The sequence below is a fragment of the Macrosteles quadrilineatus genome, unplaced genomic scaffold (genome assembly GCF_028750875.1).
Source record: "Macrosteles quadrilineatus isolate MER2022 unplaced genomic scaffold, UCM_ALF_1.0 Scaffold_8__2_contigs__length_117827958, whole genome shotgun sequence".
Lineage (NCBI taxonomy): Eukaryota > Metazoa > Arthropoda > Insecta > Hemiptera > Cicadellidae > Macrosteles > Macrosteles quadrilineatus.
The window spans coordinates 96,493,314-96,514,750 of NW_026542601.1; the positions used below are offsets into that span (position 1 = coordinate 96,493,314).

The 21,437-nt window shown below is 36.7% G+C and overlaps 1 protein-coding gene across 1 annotated transcript in view; it reads right to left on the reverse strand.

The window, feature by feature from the left end:
- The window catches only part of LOC129000986 (transcription factor SOX-14-like), a 34,435-nt gene extending 14,766 nt beyond the window's left edge, over positions 1-19,669 (reverse strand). The window contains exons 1-3 of the mRNA XM_054428101.1: positions 19,496-19,669; positions 6,731-6,957; positions 2,791-2,985 (exon numbers count right to left, since the gene is read on the reverse strand). Coding sequence (XP_054284076.1) covers positions 2,791-2,985; positions 6,731-6,944 — 409 coding nt within the window. The 5' untranslated portion in view covers positions 6,945-6,957; positions 19,496-19,669. The remainder of the gene's footprint in view (positions 1-2,790; positions 2,986-6,730; positions 6,958-19,495) is intronic.
- Between the last annotated feature and the right edge of the window lie 1,768 nt (positions 19,670-21,437).

A 21,437-nucleotide genomic window follows, 5' to 3' on the forward strand; every position in this document is an offset into this window, starting at 1 on the left:
TGAAAGGAATAAATATTTCCAGTAGCCTTTCCTTGTACTTGTATGCTACAAAAATAAAATATAAAAATAATAAAATCGTACAACTCCGATTAGGTAATGTTCGCCTAAATTATAATGACTGTAGTCTCCTTAATAACACGCAGAGCAAAATCAGTGTGGCTCAATTATTTATAGTGATGATACTGTGACGTCACATACAATTAATTAATCATTCCGACATTCCAGCGTTCCGCGGCCACTGGTCGCAGTTCAAATCCACGATTCCCATTCGAGTCACGACCGCTAGTAGTCGGGCTCGATATTTATTAAAATTAAACCCCGTCCTACGCCGTGCGGGACCGACGGCAATCCTATTCAACACTTCCAAAAAAAGGTGGCTGGAATTAGGCAAGCGGGCCATAATCCGCCATATATCGGTGCTGTCGCTGCCCCCTGTCCCGGGATTATGTCGCTTGTAATATACACGCGGGAGACATGCATGTCCTGCACACGCACCGGACTTGGTCCTTCGAGCCGGATAGCCTCTCCAAGCCTCTCCACCATGATCGGTCCAGTGTTTTTAAGTTGTTAGAACATGTTAAATTGTTGTGCTAAAATGTTTGGGATTTAAGATAGAACTGAAATGATTTTCTAGAAATATAATCGTGATTGTCAAATTTGTGCCAGAGAATGAATTTATTACGTGTACTGGAATATGTCACGATTTCTCTTGTTAATAACTTAGATTGTTGTGTCCAAAAGCCCCACTATATACTGAATACTAAATCCAACAACCAACTAACGACATAACCCAACTTTAGCTATAGCCGATTTTAATTCAAATAGTATGTATAGTCGAATGAGCAACGCACAGAATGTTCTGCAGTCTTAATTCTACTCTTTATCGATTATTTGATAATTTATGTGACACAAAAGATGTCACAGTTTATTGTAAATAAAAAAAAAGATATAACCAACATGAGTTTCATCCTTTGTACCTTAACCTGGACAAAAACTCGCAGCTACTGTTTGAGCCTAACGTCTGTTCGCAGATGGTATCTCAGAGGTATCTCGTAGCCCCCCTGGAGTTTCAGGTGCCTCGAGCCCCCCCCCCGGATCGTGTTCCCGCCGTGTAAAACCCCATAACCATCTCGAGGCGATTTTCGCGCCAGTAGCCTCTCCTAATCCTGAATCACCTTACTGCCCGTCACTTTTGATTACTCTTTTATTACCGGTCTTTCTCTAGGCTCCAAACACGACTTTTTCTCTTTGAATCATCTTCAGTAGATTGTTTGCCTCCATCGCTTTGCTTGATGTTTACGGAGTTAATCTGACATTTATGGCTTTCATTCAGCTGCAAGCTGTGAGAACAGCGGATGCTGAATTCAAAAGCTGGAATTTAGTGTTTTGCTAAGTTTAAATTTGGGGACATTTACACAATATGCATCTGACCCATTCACACTGGCAATGAGAGTTTATAAAAACTATAATAAAATAGTACTGAAACTGTCAGTGTGGACGATGGATGTATTATTTGGACTAACAAAATGTTTGATCACTTGAATCATAATAGCATGGTTGGTTGGAATTTCTCTTTGAAAGATGATCATGCAAGACCATCGGTTTGAAGTCCGTCCATTGTAAGATACAAATTTTCATCAAAAAGTAATTGCATCGAAATGATATCCATATTTCACTTGGAAAAAAGATTCCATCATTAAGCAAGTAAAAGGTTAAGCTATTGTTTATATCAAATTATAAATAAGTCCTTCGGAGCTTGGTGTTGATTTGATAAGAATAAAAAGCTGCTAAAACCCGATGAGGAAGATTACTAGTTATCTTGTCCGGTGTTGTAAGAACATTATGACAAAAACAACCTCTTTTATTTTCTCTATCCAACAGATGCCAGAAAACCTCCTTGAGGTCAACCAGGTGCGCCTAGAACACTTGAGACAAAAGCAACAAGTACCAGTGGGCGGTGGGTCGCCGACAGCCGCTAATTCCCGAGGAACATCTTCAAAATAAAGGACTCGCCGTCAGGACAATTAGGAGGTATCGGGCGGCGTTTCACACCACTTCCCATAATTTGACATTCATATTTCGAGTGTCAGGTTCACACCTGCGAGCACATTCCTGCCCCCCCCCCCACCGTGGACACCTGGGCCCGATGTGTGGTCACCCCCCACCTGCAGTATTACCATCTGTAACGAGAACGGGCTACCCAGAATGTGTTAATTCCCCGGGTTATTTATGACCCATTGATTTACGCGGTGATTCACATGGTGTGTCAAGGTTTTCGGATTATGACTAGAAGTTAATAGACTGATGGGAAGTAGATGAGAGTTTGGACCTGTGGATTTGGATGCACGACTGTGTTACAAGTGAAAATACGTTTTATAATTTATATCCAAATTCGAAGTACTGTATCATGAAGTCTCATTTATTTTTGTTTATGGATTCAAGAAGAAGAACCGCAACAAAATACAATAGGTTATAATTTATTTATTCGAACACAACTCACAATCTTCAGATTGAGATTCCAAACAAGAATCGACTGAAGCAACAAAATACTAATACAACATTTAATTGCTATCAAGTAAACCCTGTTGAATTTGAAGCAAAGTGAAGAGAACGTCAAAAGGTTGTAGAATCTCAGAAATTAAAGGTTGTAGAATCTCAGAAATTATACTCCGTTCAAACAGCCGTGGCACCTGACGGATTAGGAGACCCCATGGAAACCTTTGGGGCCTCCTAATCCGTCAGGTGCCACGGCGGTTTGAACGGAGTTTAGTATCACTTGCTATAACTCACCAGCTCGCAAAGCGTCTATGGGCACCGACTGGTACGGCATCGTGTACGGGTATCCTTCCTTCCTCAACGTCTTCGGCTTTCTGCGAGGTCTGTACTTGTAGTCGGGGTGTTCCTTCATGTGCATCGCCCTCAGTCTCTTGGCCTCGTCGATGAACGGTCGCTTCTCGTTCTCAGTCAACAGCTTCCACTCGGCACCTGGAATGATTGTTTATCATGTAGAATAGATGTTTAGAAAAGGTGTGTAATGATTGCAGTCTAATCCACTGTGCGCTGGCAAAGGTAAAACGTATTACTAATTAGATTGACCTACTACTCACTCCCTCTTTCTGTAACTGCCTTTCTATAAAGCTAGAAAACTTGAGGTCATGATTGCTTGAGTCCCTGTCTTTAGTGGTAAGAATTATCATCAAAGTACTTTAGTATATGCAAGCGCAGTTTTTCCTATTGCAGCTATTGAGTTTAATTAACAACAAACTCAAAGGTATACAAATACTCATTGTCCTCAGCATCGTCTATTCTTCATCGGGTTTAACTGAATTAGAAGGGGTCAACGACACATACTATTGCAGGTTGACCAAGACGTCTAAGACCCACGTGGTCTGAGTTTACACAATGTATTTGTTCTTCTTTCCCAAGTCTTATACATTAACAACCCTGTCTACTTGCCTGTGCCTGAGACAATCCATATTGCATCCACCCAGCCTTCGCAAATTCAAAGGGTGAATCGCTCATTCTGGCGGATAAAGTGTATTAGATCGCAAGAAGAGGAGACAAAACAAAATAGCTCGGAGACAAGAGGAAAATAAGTCAAACTGACAATGCCGATGAGTCGCACAAAACATAAGAGACAAAGGGGGATGACGGGTGGTATGAGCGTTGTTTTGGGTCGTTGGGGCCCAGTGGAGCAGGATAAGTTGGAATTAATTAAGAGACAGGCTGTCTTGGGGGAGGGGGTAAGAACCCTTTGGTTGTGATACGCTCGACGCTCCCCCTACCCTACTAGACTCCCGCGCTAAAAGGAAAATAAACAAGATCGATAACGCGATTACGATGCGATTACTCGCTTCCTTGGCGCTTCGACTTCGATTATCGAATTAATAAGTATAACGAAATGTTATATTGTGACATAGGAGAGTTTTGACGCACCGGATAATATGGGTTGTTCTATGTATTAAAATTGCGTTACAGTATTTGTTTTGCTCAATTGGTGTTGTTTTGTCCCAAGAAAGTACAAATACTACTCATTTTGAATCTCATTTTGAAGTTTAGTTAGGGGAAATATGACAATATGATATATATATTTATTTATTTGTTGGTCGATTGCTTAGTGGTTGGTTTGTCAAACCTTAATGTGATATAGACGGATTAGATCCCGTAATATCAAAATAAATTTGATAGGTTTTGACCTTTTACCCAAAAAAAGTTTGCGATTCCTTTATAGAAGAATGCCATTGGTGTAGACTGAAAACATGTCTTCTTGGGAAATAAGTAACTTGTCAATCCCATTTCCTGATTAAGAATTTGTTTATAACCAACGGTTTTAACAGAATCTTCTTCTCCCCCAATTTTTTAGAACAATCTTATGATAGAATCGTTTTTTTTTTTTTTTTTAGGAAAACAGGTTTATCGCAGTAAATTATAAACGGCGATATTTTCAATTGGGAGGTAAAGTAGTTTAATCGGTGTAAAGGGTTTTCACTTGGTTTCACACATTGGGTAGTGACGTTAAGCTTACTACTGTACGTCGAAAGACCAAATGCTCATATAGTTTTTTTTTAAATAGCTTACTAATATTTAACTAACATACCAACACAAATTAAAACCAGTATAAAAATTCGGATATTCACAAGCCTTTGACCAATAACTACCGAAGTCAAAGTAGGCCGTGGTCACGTGGTCCGTCACAGCTGACTGTTCCCGCCTTCGTTCGATTACAATATTTTACCCGCCATTTATCCTCCAGATGGCACGTCGAAATTTGCACGCTCTTTACCCTGAATCGGTTTTATGGGTGGGATGAGTTAGGTTCAGATTTTGGGGCCCCGACGTTCAAACAAAATCTTTAGACACCACAAAACTCTTGATTTACGAAATGACTCACGGATTTTAAAATATAACACATGAATAAGAATCGAAACATACTGCAGAAACTTACAGTAGCTTATAACTGCAGACAATACAGTATTATTATAGGATTTTTTCACCTGGTATACACACCACTGTGACTAAACTTACACAAATCATTCTACAAATTGCAAAAATAAATATAAAATATTACTATAATATTACTTAATGGTAATTCTGGAGTTATGCATGTATTACTTAAAATCAGGCTGGTTTTTGTGACGCTAATTCATACAAATAGTATATAGACGGCTTTTCGCTTTAGATCTAAATTACAACAAAACTGCACACTTTTGCAAGAGCTGTCGTATCAAATAAATGAAGAATTTGTCTTCAACGTATATTAAAACAAAATAGTAACAAAAATGATCACCATGAAGACTATGGAAGGCAAGGATGTCAATGGCTATCTTGATATTATGATTAGTGCGATTGATACAGCACATCGGAGCCCAAATCGACATCGTTCTCAAACCAAATTCAAATCCAAATTTGCATTGTCAGATTTGTTGCGGGGGTTGTTTTCATTGGCTCCATAAGTGATTTACAATTAAAACAACTCTGACATAAGCCCTTAACCATAACTAATACTGGGTTAATTGTAAACAAGGGACACCCCTCTGGTGAGGCGATCGTTTAATCAGCATAAGAGGGGGTGTGGGTGGGGGGTTGTCAGTGGTCCGTGATATCAATGATAACAACCACCACGTGACGATAATGACCTCGTTAAATCAGATCAGCTGTTCGTTGAGTGGTGTGGGGGAGGGCACTTCTCACTGGATAAAGGGTAGTTAACGTTTAATGTATTTAATGTTTTACGGCAAATGTCTTGCATTATTTTTGAATTTTCCTATATGGTCGTTCATGTATTTGAAATAGAATTATAGATAGTTTTGACATAATGACATAGTCAACTTATTTGTTGTACGATTATTTGATTAGATGATTATTAAACAGTTAAAAATCATTGACATGTTTCAAATCACAAGAAGCTTACAGATTATTTGGTACTTACGTATTACACGGAGGCCACTTATTTTACAGCGCGCTGCGGCGGTTAGGTTAGGTTGGGTTATCATAAGTTTTTATGACTCATCTCGTATAGTTCGAAACATAACGAAACTAGGAAAGTTCTACACACATATTTATGATAACTCAACTTAACCCAACCGCCGCAGCGCGCTGTAAAATAAGTGGCCTCCGTATAATACGTAAGTACCGATTATTTATTACATTTGATTATCTAGGTTAACAGAATCAAGTTGCATAATGACAACTGTTGAATTTTTCTCTGGGGTTTTGGTATTGTACTGATAGTTAAATTACCCTTATTAAAACTTTTAAATGATAAAGCAATTTGCTTTAGGTCATTTGTAGTAAAATTCATATGTTACTAGGTAGATGTCTTAACTACGCCGAACTATCAGTTTCAAAAATATAACTGTTGTCAGTTACATTTTTTACAAGATTCTTCCCCAGAGGATGAAGGTATCAATCACATGGCAGAAGGAAGACCACGCTTGTAATTATGTATCACGCTTGAAAAGTTATCTCTTTAAATTCATTGGTACATTTTAATTGTACTTTATAATAAACTCGCATAGGTGGAGATGCCATTAACGTTCACTTTATCAATACTATGCGTCGTATAGAATACGTATGTAATTACACGTATGAGAAAGTTCCTTAAATATTAAAAACAACAGGGCTACAGTCTGGGCCCTTACAAAAAACGTAAGTATTTGGTCATTACCAAATAATATCCAATTATAATATGGGTTGAAATGTCACCAAACATTGAGATCATGCGACTTACCCAGTCGTTTGGAGATCTCAGAGTTGTGCATCTTGGGATTGTCCTGGGCGATCTTGCGACGCTGCAGCCTGGACCAGACCATGAAGGCGTTCATGGGTCGCTTGATGTGGTCCTCGGACGGCTTCTTGGGCTGGGAGAGGCCCTGCAGGGAGCCCAGGGTGGCTACCGGGCCTCCGCCCCCTACACCTACTCCGCCGAAGCCGTTCTCGCACATCGCGCTGGCCGACCTGCAAATAACACATTGTCAATCAACTTCTTGGTGTACAGGACGTTGTAGTCTATGAGTTCAACAAACGGATTCAACAATCGAGTTCAATATACCACACAGCTTTATCGGAGTCAATATTCCTGAGAAACTGCTTCGAATCATTCTAAAACAAAATATTAACTTTGTTCCAGATACTGCATCGAAATCGACCTGAAAAGTACGCCAACCTTCACAAAATCCGTAACAAAATCTATTTTAAAGCAGTAATCTTTGTCAACTTTGTCTTAAACTTTGCCACTGCCATTTTCAAAACAGGCCTAACCCTTCACAATGTTGATAGGGCTCATATGAAATCATCCCTGATAGCCAAAACTTGATTATGTTATGAATATTTCAGATACGAAGTACAAATACAACCATTAACTTCACCCAAAATATTAGCCAATGTCATAATCCTACCATATCTTAACCTTACCTAAATAATAATGTTATAAAACTATCTATGTCTATGATAGATACCAACCAAACCCTGATTTCTGTGGACATAGAGCAGGGTTTGATATTGGGGTCAAAGGTTCAGGTTGTCCTGGACTGGGTAAAATTAAAATTGACTTGTCAGTAAGTCTCAACTATCTATTGGACATTACAAACTATGCGAACGTATTTTTTCATATGAATACGAATACGGCGATTTACTACTTATAAGGCACGTATTTAGGGAATCGTCGAATTATACCTACTTAACATTGTACATCACATGTTTACCATCCATCTCTAATAAATTGCAAGCCTACAACCCAGAACAGGGTGACGGGGTGGGTGGCTAGGGTGGGACGGGTGGGGACAAGCATTGTACAGACGATAAACACATGCATAAGTAATGCACATTTGGAGCACAAAGCACAAATGTGCCGCATTGAGCACAAAATGACGAGCCATTGTGACTACGTGTTTGGGATTGCTGCCATTTGTCCGGCCATTACGGCACAAAGGAGCCATTATTGGGATTAAATACACTATGCATAAGCATACGCGTGACGCCGAGCGGTTATGTTTGTAGTGATGAAAAATCATCATAAGTTAACGGGAAGAAATGTTAGAAATTATATTTTAAATCGTTACAGGACTGTCTTGGGCCTAGGTATCCTCAGACCAAACGTCTGAAGAAAGACAAACCTTTTACAAAAAAATACTAAATTACTTAAGAAACATTATTTTCAAACACTAAGATAACTGAACTATAAAATTGCTTTGCACTGTTAAAATGTAGTACTCAAGAAATCATTCTTCTTCAACAGCTATGACCTATCAATATATAAACAGATTGCACCCAAATATATTCTACATTTTAACAACTTCTCGGGCTTGAGGTTGCAAGATACAGTAATCCAGGAGAGTAAAACAGAAGAATTGAAGAAAATGCTCTAATAGATAAAATGATTAGCCTGCAGGTGAATCTTCGCCAACTGAATACAGTCATTGACTTTATATCTCTACACGTGGTGTAGAGATATAAAGTCAATGATACAGTACAGTACCTACATAGTAATCCCCCTTTTTTGTTGCTAGTAGCACCATAGAATAATCTATGGTAGCACAGAGAGAAGTTGAAAAAAGTATGCCTACTTGTAGTCAGACAAGGATATACAGGGTGTTGAAAATGTCTGGAACCAGCATTATATCTGGTGAGTGGTTAAAGAAATACAACTGATATTTTGTGTACGGTTATACTATGGTTTTACCTATCTTTTGGTGCCTTATGACATTTTTTACCACTTATAGGGAACGTCCTGTGGAGGATGCAGTAAAAAGTTTTAATGGAAGCCTATGGTAAATGATACATCATTTTAAAGGCAATTTTTTTCTGAGTAAGGAGCCACAAGTTCCATCTCAAAAGGACCACCCTAGCGAAAATGGTGACTGTTGGAAGTTTTTGAAAATAATTGAATTTTAAATTTCAAACAGTCGCCATTTTTGCTAGGGTGGTCCTTTTGAGATGAAACTTGTGGCTCCTTACTCAGAAAAAAATGGCCTTTAAAATGATGTATCATTTACCATAGGCTTCCATTAAAACTTTTTACTGCATCCTCCACAGGACGTTCCCTATAAGTGGGTTTTTAAATTTCAAACAGTCGCTATTTTTGCTAGGGTGGTCCTTTTGAGATGAAACTTGTGGCTCCTTACTCAGAAAAAAATGGCCTTTAAAATGATGTATCATTTACCATAGGCTTCCATTAAAACTTTTTACTGCATCCTCTACGTGACGTTCCCTATAAGTGGTAAAAAATTTCATAAGGCACCAAAAGATAGGTAAAACCATAGTATATCCGTATACAAAATATCAGTTGTTTTTCTTTAACCACTAACCAGGATATAATGTTGGTTCCAGACATTTTCAACACCCTGTATAAGTACAGTAGTAAAAATTAAGTTTGAAATACTCGATTGCACTTGACGCTTGGCCGTAATGAGGATAAATTTTTTTTTAATCAAAATGTTCAACTAAAAGGAAAAAGAAAAAAACTATCACCACTGTTGTCATATTTATTATCTGATTAGTATATTTTTTGTTATTACTGTTATTTACTATTGTATTGATTATTTTTGAATTATATTTAATATCTTGAGCAAATGAAAGCAGATTTAAATTATTGTTAAATGGTTATACCGTAAATAAATAAATCAATAAACATTCGAAAACAAATTCCTCCGCAAATTAAGACACGGTCAAAACTGGCCATTTGATAAATTTACACTACTGTTATAAAACGTGTTTGTTTTTAGGGTTGCCGCCTGCCGGGTCTCAATTTTTTTACCAGCTATTAAAAGCAGCAAGCTGGTCAATAAAGGTAAGTTTATAGTTTAAACTATAGTTGGCCCAAAAAGTGACTTGTTGAATTAAAACGAGACAAGTGAGCAATTCCTTACTACTAATTGAAATAATGTTGCTGCTAAGAATTCGAGAATAAGACTCGGTTTAAAAAAATCCAAATCCAAAAATAGTGAACCTACATAAGAAGACTCAGCATCCAGAACTACTGGTTGTCACCTTGACAAAATTAAACACTAGTGAACCCAAGACTCAGTATCAAACTTTAGTCGAAGGTATGTAGTTTTCACTAACAATTAGTAAACTCGAAGTATCTGTCAGTATCAAAATCCAGTTGAAGAAATGTCGCAAGCGAGAATTATTCTCGTTTCAACATCAACACCTCACATTCATTAGGCTCTCGCGTCATTTCCCATCTTTTGTCTTCGACTGCGTCTGACAAATGATAACAACGATCAACACAATCCTCCATCTTGTTTTACGCATTACTTTGTGCCCAAAGCTTATTTTTGGTACAGTAAAACTCCCGCGGTATAGATTAACAATAAGTTGCTGTACTTGATTTGGAGTGATTCAATTATCGTTGTAAAAATGAGTATATCCAAATTGTTGCGCAGCGCGTCGTTAACAAAGGAAAATAACGGTTTGAGGTATAAAATTTAATTGGCATTTTCACTATATTTATAGGGCATTTTAAACTTAGTGGGTAAGGTATTAAACAGGATGTTTCCAAATTGTCCGGGCATATTACGTAGACTCATTCCTTTGGCTAAAGATAAAATTCCATATAAGTATGGGTCTAAAATGTCTTTAGCAAAAAGATTTAAAAAATCTCGTTGCTATATTTCAAGCCATATTGGAAATTTTTGCAAAATATGGCGGTAATTTTAAATATTTAATGTCAAATTGAACGAAAACAGTAATTATAAAGAACATTGTTTTTGCGATCAAAAATAAAAATGTAGAGAATTTAAATCCAAATCAAACAAGGTCTAACTTGATTTGGATTTTAATTCTTTACCTGTTTGACCGTAATTTTATTTTCTTAATATTTACGGTTCTCATGAAATTGGGCATTAAATATTTTAAATGACCGCCATATTAAAATGGCCTGAGATATTGGAAAGACAAGTTTTTTTATTTATCTTCAAAAATACACATTTATACAAATTTTGAAATTTCTATCTCGAAAAAAATTCTATTACATAAAATTACATAGAAAAGTATAATAGTTACATTTACCAATATAAAAAACTGACATAACTCATGGAAATAACATTAACCTACCTCACTTGAATTTTAAGTACAATATGTATTTTTTAAACTTAAATTGATAGTTTATTTTACGATATCAGCGTTTAAAAATTGTAAATAAACACGTCAGAATGTTTCGTTAATCGATGATCTGTTCAAAGTCTTGCACAACGTAGGTAATATAACAAATCGAATCTAAAAATCAATTACATCGAATAATTACAAATAGGTGTAGGCCTACTAACTCAATAAATTTAAACAACAAGTCAAACTCTGAATTTTCTTTGCCTGATTAGTTAAATGGTGGTAGATTAATTTAGATTAGCGACTAAACATATTGTTAAAACCCCTTTAAAAACGTTTTAGGCACAAAAAACACTGGCGAATTTAAGAAGGGTAGGGACCGGACCACATAAGGCAAGAAATAAATTCAATATTGCTAAGTTAAGTTAACTGATTCACATGTCCTGAATTGTACACCAATTAATAAATGGGTTCCAAAACAAGTGGTTAGGTAAATTTGCTATAACTTACAAAAAGAAAAAGGATATCAAAAGGAATTTGCTATAACTAACAATTTGCATGGATTTCGTAAACATCACATATAAACCCCCGAATTCAACTTCGAATCGTATCGTTTACATCAATTCTTTTCATAGATTAAGCATTAGACAACCAACTGAAAACATGTCTTCAAAACTAACGTTCTGGAGATTATTGTTATTTGTGATGTTAGAAACTGTGATACTGGATATTAAATTTGAGAATTTAGATGGATTATTAATTTACAAAAGGTTTCATCATCCTCGTCAAGTGATGAAGAGTGAACCATAACAAGATAAGAATTCCAGATGGAATATTGCTTTACCATCCAAATAAATCTAATTCACACAGACGGTTAAAGAAAATATTTTGTAATCTATCCGAGCTGGTGACTAAAATACATATACCGTAAAAATGATAAAAACTCGATGATTGGAAACAAATCTAAAATTGCATACTTAGAAACTGATAAAACACGAGATTTCATTTCTTCCTTTACAATCAAATCCTTTATGAATCACAGGTAAATCTTACATAGGTGTGGAACTATAAAATAATTCTCTAGTGTAAATAAAAATGGACCATTCTTAATTAAATCATAATTAGCTAAGTATTAAAACAAGTGTACGTACATATTGACCGCCTTATTCTTTCGCTTTTGAGGTACATCTTGATATACAAATACCACGTGCTGTATTCCAACTTCACTGACCACATAACCAGATGACATTGTTTGCTTCATATCGACCACTTCTGAAGAAACTTCCATGTTGTTTTCTATTGCACGGTTGTAAAACAACAAAACACAAAACACGACACAAATAATGACCACTCGACCTGACTTCCGAACTGAAACTGATAAAGCACTGGAGATAAAGAACAAAAGAGGTACGAATGTAGTGGGGTAAAAGAGGATAGAGATAGTGAGGTATTTTCTTTATCTATATGGACTTTAAACAAGAGAACATCCGTGTTTCCGGTTTCCCATGCATAGCTGCTATAAAGCAGTAAAATATTACATTATTCCGAAATAGTTGTTTTTATCAACTACGCTTCCGTTTCCAATGGATTTTGTGCGAAACTTGTTTCTTGATAGTTCTCACGGTTCGAAGTTGTGAGTCAAAATTTATGTACGGAGTAAAGGCACTCCATACATCTTGGTTGCAATTGCAACTTACGCAGTTAGCATTCGGCTGACAATCGATAGTGACACTGAATAAACCAATACAGGTAATACAAAATGAGTCATCGAGCGAAGCGTATAGTCAGACTTGTGGAATTTGGCTAGTGACCACGAGAATCCCTTACACCTGGAATTACTACTGTTTATTTAGAAATCTCTACAAAAATGCCGGGGTTAATTCCAAGAATAATTGAGTTTCCGAAATTCCAGCCACATCGTGTACGATTTCACGTTGAGGAATTACATTTTTTTGTTTTTCTATGCATGTTGAAAATAAGATTTATGACATCAAAAACTAGGCTACATGTTGATTAAAACGCCAAGTCGTGTCGTATTCTATTTAGTAATTTTTAAGTGTAGCCTTCTTTCACACCAGCGCGGTGCGGCACCGTCCCGCACCGTCGATGCGGGACGACCCGCAAGGCCCTTTCACACTAGCTGCCCGGATCCGGGTGTTTCCAGGCTGAAACTTTGTGATTTTTTGATGCATTTCATTCAAATAAATACAAGTAATGTGGTTATGCTACTATCCGAAAATAAAATACAGTGCCCCCTTGCTAAATAACCTCATTGGATCGATGCCGTGTGTGTAAAAATGTCAATTCATTGTGTTTTTAAAAGTTATGGTGACAGCTGTGGGATAAATATCGCACTTCAAACATGGTCTCAAATATGTAATGACTCACTTTCTACTCTTGTTATGAAATATACTATAACATCTCACATCTGGGACCATTTTTTTTTTAGTTGATATATATGGTTTTTCTATGCACATATTTGTATGTGGTTTTAGCTTAAACAAAACTTCATTTCCTTCTATATATTTAGAAGAACATGTAAGTGCTCGTTAAACCAAATGTTTTTATATATAATAAATCAGGCATGTTTAATAAAATCGTTTGTGAAAATTTAAACATGCAAATGAAAGATGGTTTGCTGCAGTAAGGGTCTCGTCCTACACGCTGACCTTCAAACTAAATCAAAATATAAAGCTTGACCAATCTAATAAGCTCTATATAAATTCCAACCTCAATACCAATAACAACAAACTTGCCTATTAACAAGAGTATTACAAAATCAACCACACTCAACCACTGATAGGCATAGACTGTCAAAACTACTGATTTATGTGCGGAAGAAACCAGCCCGTCCCGCGCAAGTGTGAAAGCGTACATAAGAGCCCATGATCTAAAAACTATTCATGCGGTTTCGACCCGCATTGGAAGTTTAGGTTCGTGCGGGTGATTTTTCAACCCGGACGGAGGTTTAGGTCTGTCCGGGTCAACCCGCACTGGTGTGAAAGCTCCCATATGATTCAATAGTCTAAACAGCTTCGTCCGGTGCGGGACGGTCCCGCACCGCGCTGGTGTGAAAGAAGGCTTCCTCCAACGTCACTACAATAATTATTGCCCGTCTGGCGAATTAGTAATTTTTTCACAAACGTATATTTTTACTTTATTTATGTACCAAACCGGTTTACGATGTTAAACTCCTAAAACGTTCGATGCGAAATACATTATCCCTTTCGAATTCCCATATAATGTCCGTTAGTAATAGAACACAGAAATTGCCATATTTTTATTACGAAACCTGGTACTGTATAAAGGTGCAACCTACATTTCTTAGACATAGTTCGCGAACGAGCATCGGACACTGAAAACGGGGATTGGGGGTGGTATATGACGAATACCTGTCTTACATTCACTTAAAAAATATAGATTTCTCTCCAAATCTAATAAATTTGTAGAAATTAAAAACAAATTATTAAGTATATGGAATTGTTGTTACGCGCCTAATAATTCAGGATAACATTCTTAATCAAATTTGGAATTTTGTAAGCTCATACTGAACTACTGTACAGTATTTCATTTCATAATTTGAACTGGGGGTTTATTATACAATGCAGCAAACAGATTCCCGTCCGGATTCGAAACTGTAGCCTATACTTACACCGAAAAACAATTATGTAACTTAGAGATATTTACATATTTGTAATTTAATTTTAGACAATACGTAATGTGATCTTATTTTACAGTTAGAACATGTAACACTGCCAACGTTGCAGCGAATAAATCCCCGTCCGGAGACTGACCGGGACCGGCTCATCCAGATTGAGTCCTTCTCCTGAATGCAAATCCAGCGTATCCTGATTCTTCTCCCTTATCTACTTAATCATCTCATCCGGCAGACCGGACACCTTCTATAGACCGTGTCTTATTTTCCCCCCTCCTCGTGGTCTTATCTCATCCGATTTTGCGATTCGGAATCTTCTTAGAACAGTGTTGGTGCAATATCTATTCAGCGTTAAGTTCAATGCCTTCTAATATTTTGAACATTATTTGATTTAACACCGGTGGTTACTTAATGGATATCCGTTTTATTTGGCATTTTGGGGATAGCATAAAACCTTGTGCCTGCGAAATGCTCGTCTTCTACTACCTCAATGGATGTAACCCCCCCCCCCACTGATTAATTATAACATATACATATATACATTAAGCCGTGTTTAACAATGGCTCTATTTAAAAATTCCCTCCCCACAAATCGAGAAAATTAAAACATTTCAATCACAAAAGTGTTCTTACTTTTGCTGACTCGAAATAGCTCATGTAAAGGACAGAACTACCTGGCATTTTAAAACTATTTCAGTAGTTGTGAGTAATAAGTTATTCAAAGCAATATGAAGACACAGAGGAAAAAATTCCACTACGAAACTTTTCATTATTTAGATTATTGATCCAGATACTACAAAACTTGCTTCTTAAACAGTTAACTAACATTTTGAACATACTAATTATTGTCAAGAGATTTTATTCCAAAATTAAATTTATTGACTAATTTAATAACCAAAAATCCATGTGTAATTTTACATAAGCCTAAAGCCAAATGGTAAATTAAAAAGCTCAGAAAACGAGCCACGGTATCTAGCTTACGGAGTATCGAAGTAGGGCTGGTGTAATAAGATCCAACTCCTCGAGGAGGGGTTGGGTCAAGCGGCGCACTTGGTCATCATTTATGTCTTCAGAGGGTAAACAAGGGCAATAGGTCGAGGCGCCCCTTGTAGCTTATCTACAGGGAATACTACGTCTACAATGTACCATGTAATCTGGAAACATGTACAGGGTCGGTATGTGTGTTTCATTGACTACGGCAATCAAGTTTGGGCTTTTAAGCAATACCTATTTTCTTGGTCACGTTTACAGATGTAAATGACAACAAATCTTTTAAATGGCTCCAAAATCATAATATGTACCAATCGGTACTAAATGTGGAGCTTGAATTTGAGACCTTGGAGGCTAGCGGCCATCTTGGATAGTTTCAAACAGCCGCTAAAGGGTTATTTATTGTCCAACAATATTATCCAAACACCAAAGTGACCATAATTTAAATATCTATTCTACTGTGAGATTATAAATTTTCATTGTAGTTTTGAATTGTTTTCCAAGGTAGTCCATGGAAGCTAGCAGCCATCTTGGATTTGCTCGGTATAAGAGCAATGTTAATCTCTTTAATTTCAAACAGCCGCCGAAGAGTTATTTATCATCTCAAAATATTTTTTTCAAACACCAGAGTGATTATAATTTAAATATCTAGTAGGAAATACTGTGAGATTAAAACTTATAAACACGTGTTTTTGTGAATTAGAAATGTTCTCTGTAGTTTTTTAATTGTTTAAACGTCTGCGTTTGCTCTTTTAGCAATAATCTGTACAAAAATAGTTTTGCTATTATGGATTATAGACTTTTGACTACCTACCAATACCAACTAATTAGGTTACCGTAAACCACTTTTTACCTGTCATCTTGTGGAAGTAAGGGTTTTAAGGGCTAAGGGTCTTCAGTAAATATATCTTTTTCCAAAAGAAACCCCAAATATTAGGTGATGTCTGATGCCTGGTTGAACACACTAACACCATAATATTATATACAACAAATAGTGACTGTCGAAGTGAACTCGATTACCAAAAAACATTGTCTGCGTGTATCATTAACGCAAACGCCAAAATAGGTACATTTTAAAATAACAAAACAACTATCTTTTACAATCAACTTTCAACATTGTTATCCAATCTAGACCTAACTTACTCCAGAAACCCTTAAACACTATTCCAATATTGCACCCTTATAATTCCCACCCTTCAAAACGCTCAACGTACTAAACGCCCATCATTTGTCAAGGCGGCGAGAACTTATGATACCCAGATATAATAGGTCAATAAAATAGCACCACAATGGGGGTCCATTGTCACCAAGGGATACAATTTGTCCACTCTCTCCTGGGGTACAATACTCCGGAAGTTGGGCCAAAATTGTACCGTGGGACCGGCAACTTCCGCCCAAAGCTACTAGGTTTAAAGTTATAAGTGCTAGGAGATTGAAACATTGTAGCATTATTTCTGTCACTAGAGCGACTCTTTTCGAACCAAGTGTTTCGAGTTTCGGAAAATGAGTGAGGGGTTGAAAATACTTGTTTCATACAACACAATATAACGTCCTATCAAAACGAATTCCAATCATGTAGTTGCTTTCAATTTGATAATGCAAAGAAGCGGTTGTAGAAGGTGATTCAATAATTTTGTCTATTTGTGACAATGTACAAAAGTTTCGACTATAATGACAACAACGCAACAATAAGCTACAAACAAGTGATATATACTTTCGATACATGCCATTTAGTTACAATTGAAGCTTACGACAATTGTTTTAAACAGCTTATTTACTCTCTTGGCTGCAGTTCGGTCGACTTTGATATTTTGGGGTTATTTTCTGTTTTGTTGCAGAATGCATCCAATCTTAGAGAGCTAGACCTGCAAATAATGTATTGATACCCCGCCACAGCAAACCTGCAGACTAAGCGAATTTCCATCTGCCTGTTTGGATTTACAATCAAACATATCTCCTTAAAAATATCACATCCCTATCTAAATAGCAATTAGTTTAACGAGCACTGTACTTAGGTTCGCTGCAACCAACAGGGAGGTTAATAAAGTGGGTTTTCTTTAGAAATGTTAAAAGTTTAGTATTAAATAAATACACTTTCCAAATTTGAACTAAATACAGTAGATTATTCCCTAGATGGGATATTCGCTAAAACGGCCGTTTATATGTAGAATGAAAAAAAATATTTACAAAGTAGTAACTGAAGCCAAACATTTAACATATTCAGCCAAACAAAATTTATTTTAAAAGTCTAGTCCTACGTATGGACATGGAATAAATAGTAGCCGCAGTAAGCATAACTACTCTTTTTTCCTGTGTCCAGTCCATCGTACGTGAAATGAGTTCTCCAAATCGAAACAAGTGTTATTTTTAGCCATTAAAATATAGTAAAACTTAATATGAAATAGGCTCACATTTTGGCCAGATCGGCTTAATATATTAAACAAAATTTGGTAATGTCTTACTATACAGAGGCCACCCCTATACAGCGCGCTGCTGCGGTTAGGTTCTGCTGGGTTCATAATAATCATAATATTTTATGACTCATTTGGTATCGTTCGATTCATAACGAAACGAGGAAAGCCCTACAAACATATTTATGATAACCCGACCTAACCTAACCACCGCGCCGCAGTGCGCTGTAAAATAGGTGGCCTCCGTATAATACGAAAGTACCCAAAATTGTATAGAATAATAGACCAGCATAATAATAAAAAATCCATTGTGGGGTAAGACTCTGATGTGTTGATGATACCCACAACTTCCAAATAAGTTCACATTGCCATCACTATAATGAAACTAGTTATTTACACAAACATCAGAACCAAAAACATGCACAGACAGAAGTGTAGGCATTTAGGAATTCTATTAGTATTTACACATGTTAAAAACTGGAGTGCGAGCGGGTTTCGCCGTCGCGACTTTCAAAAATGAACGGACGGGCGATACTTGAACGGTTGGCAGCGCAACAAACTTGTAGCAATGAATACTTGTATTCAATGTTTGTAGAAACCTTAGAAGGCTAACACAACATTACAACATAATTATTCTAAATCTATGTACAGTATCCATATTAAAAACGGCGATTGTTTTTGAATCGTGGAACTCGTTACCAAATTTACCGTTTTGTGACAACCTATTCCCAAGAGTATGATACTATTTAGCCAGAATAAACTAAAAACTAACAATCAATTGAGTAAACAGCAGTGTGCTTTAAATGTCCTTACAACAGAACTATTTGTGAGTTGAGAGCTACAGAGCGTTTTATATCCCCCATCAATTAGTTATCACATTACTCTAAGTGTATAAGCAGCACAAAATTTAAAAAAAATCATTCAACCGTAAATAAACCCACCAAAAATCTAAACCTCTTCGACCAAAATCTGCTTAGCTTAAATATTTAGAGTATCCAAAGCCAATGTTGTACCCTGACAGTAAAACAAGAACACCCACTCACAACACAATGGTTTTAGATAAACATTTAAGGCTTTGCCTACGCTGATGAAGGTTAACGTATAAATGATTACTGTATCTCATTCTACTACCTAAACTACCTTTTTCCGTTCATCCGTACAGGTGTGAATGTTGGCTGGCCTATCAATAATATCTTCAAATTGTCTTATCTACTTTCCAATAATTATTAAAGAACTACAGTCCCGAAGCAAACCCCCAGATATAAATGCATCATCAAAGCAAAGGTGAACTTCACATAAACTCTTGTACTGAGTATTTTTGTAAACAACCTGAAACGTTAATTCGTACCATCGTACCTAAAGTCCTTACATTCTACAGATTCAAAACCACTTACCGTATGAAGTAGTCGGTGGCCCTTTGATGGAGATCCAGAATGGCAGCTGGGGTGACAACAAATAAACACAATCGAAAACCAAACAAAATCCGACCACGGCAATCGCAAAACGCAAAACGTTGGTTCTATTATAGCAGCGGACTAGAGACACGACAGCATTGTGACTACAGTGGTGTAAAGGTAGACTGGCACTGGCGACGCGCGCCCCTCCCCCCACCTTGACGATGGGCCACGCCCCTCACCCCGCCCAGCGTTCCGATTGGTCCGACGAGTCCATTCTTATCCAATAAATAATTGTATTGTGCTGCGATCTCACAATACTGTTAAAAACTGGGCCAAACGTGCGTCGGAGGGGCACGCACCGGCTGGCAAGTGGATGAGGTGCTACAGTAGAGAGGTACAGGGGTTGGAATAAGAGGCAACTGGCCAGTGCCCAACGGGTGATCTCTTTTGACTTATTAAACCTGCGCCTTATATGCCTTTAATTAACTTAGTTTTCTGGTAGTGGTAGTTTATTATGTTCAAATCCGATATGCTACCTTGCCTACTTCCTCCATCGTCTGATACCCACGCTGAAGGATAGATACAGTATTGTAAAAAGAATATAGCACCTAAATAAAAGATGAAGACCCTAACCGTGGTGTTCGAGTAATCCAAAAAGACCCAGATGGCGTGCCAATAATTACATTTCATTTTTGAATCCCGATTGTATCCATACCAATTTAAAATGAAGCATACACTAACACAAACATTAATTACAATTTCCTAAAATGTCCATTTCTCAAGGGGCCACCCCACCAAATGCTTTATTAGGACCATTAGATACGCACAAAACAAAGGTACTATTGATCAAAATTTTATAAGATTTCTAGGACATATATTGAAGATAAGATATTTTATGGGCCCGCTTCTCGATCCCTCTGTAATTCATAAGCTGGTTGGCATCACCAACAACTGCATGCCGTCGACCTTGACCTAGGGCTCAGGGGTTTTCTCACTGATAGCATCGATATAAGTCTTATCTCATGGGCCATTAAGGCCCGAACAGAGCTTGTTGATTTGAATCACAAACCATATAACAAATAAAATCGTTTTTGTAGTTTATGCAATTTGCGAATTTGAAACAGTTTTTTTTCATTTTGTTTCAATTTGCCCAATTTTAAGTGGTGCCATGGAGTATTGGTTTGGAAAACGAAGCATGTGTTGGTAAGACCACATAGAATACATATAATGGCAGGAATTGGCGTAAATAAGCAAACTTACGAGAGAGGCGTAGAGAAGGAAATAGGAATTGATCGGAGAATTTAATTACAGAAATGTTTTATAATAATAAACGTTAATAAAGATGATTTTTCCAAATTCAAAATGGTTTCCTTAACTTTAAAAATTCTTAATTATAGCAAAACAATAATTATATCAAAAAACTTGTTCGTCTGTCTTCTATATTGAACATTCATAGTAATTTTTATAAATTTTATTTATTCATAAACCTATTAAAACCTAATACTTTATACAATTTGATAAATAAAATAAAAGTTATGTGTGTAAACCATTATATGATGGGATTTTTAGTTTTGTATAACATGGATAGTTGGATATTTTATTTGTGTATGTTAAGAATTAAGTGTAGGCCTATTTTGTTTTAATTTTATTTTCATAACAGTGATTTATGTTTTAACATTCAGGTGTGCCAACCAAACAGAAGGTCGTTGTCGTAGACCATTGTTTCAGTCTCCTTTTATAGATTATGTATCTAGCTGCATCTCAAGCTAATTACAGTAATTTATATTTAATATTTGTACAATTAATTGGCGCCTTGTGCAATAAAGAGAACAGGAAGTGATACCATTATTTATAAGTCTGACTGCATCTTTACCTTGAGACTAATAGGAAATACCTCAAATTCAGTGAAATTGTCCTGTCTTAAGAAATGGCTAGTCTA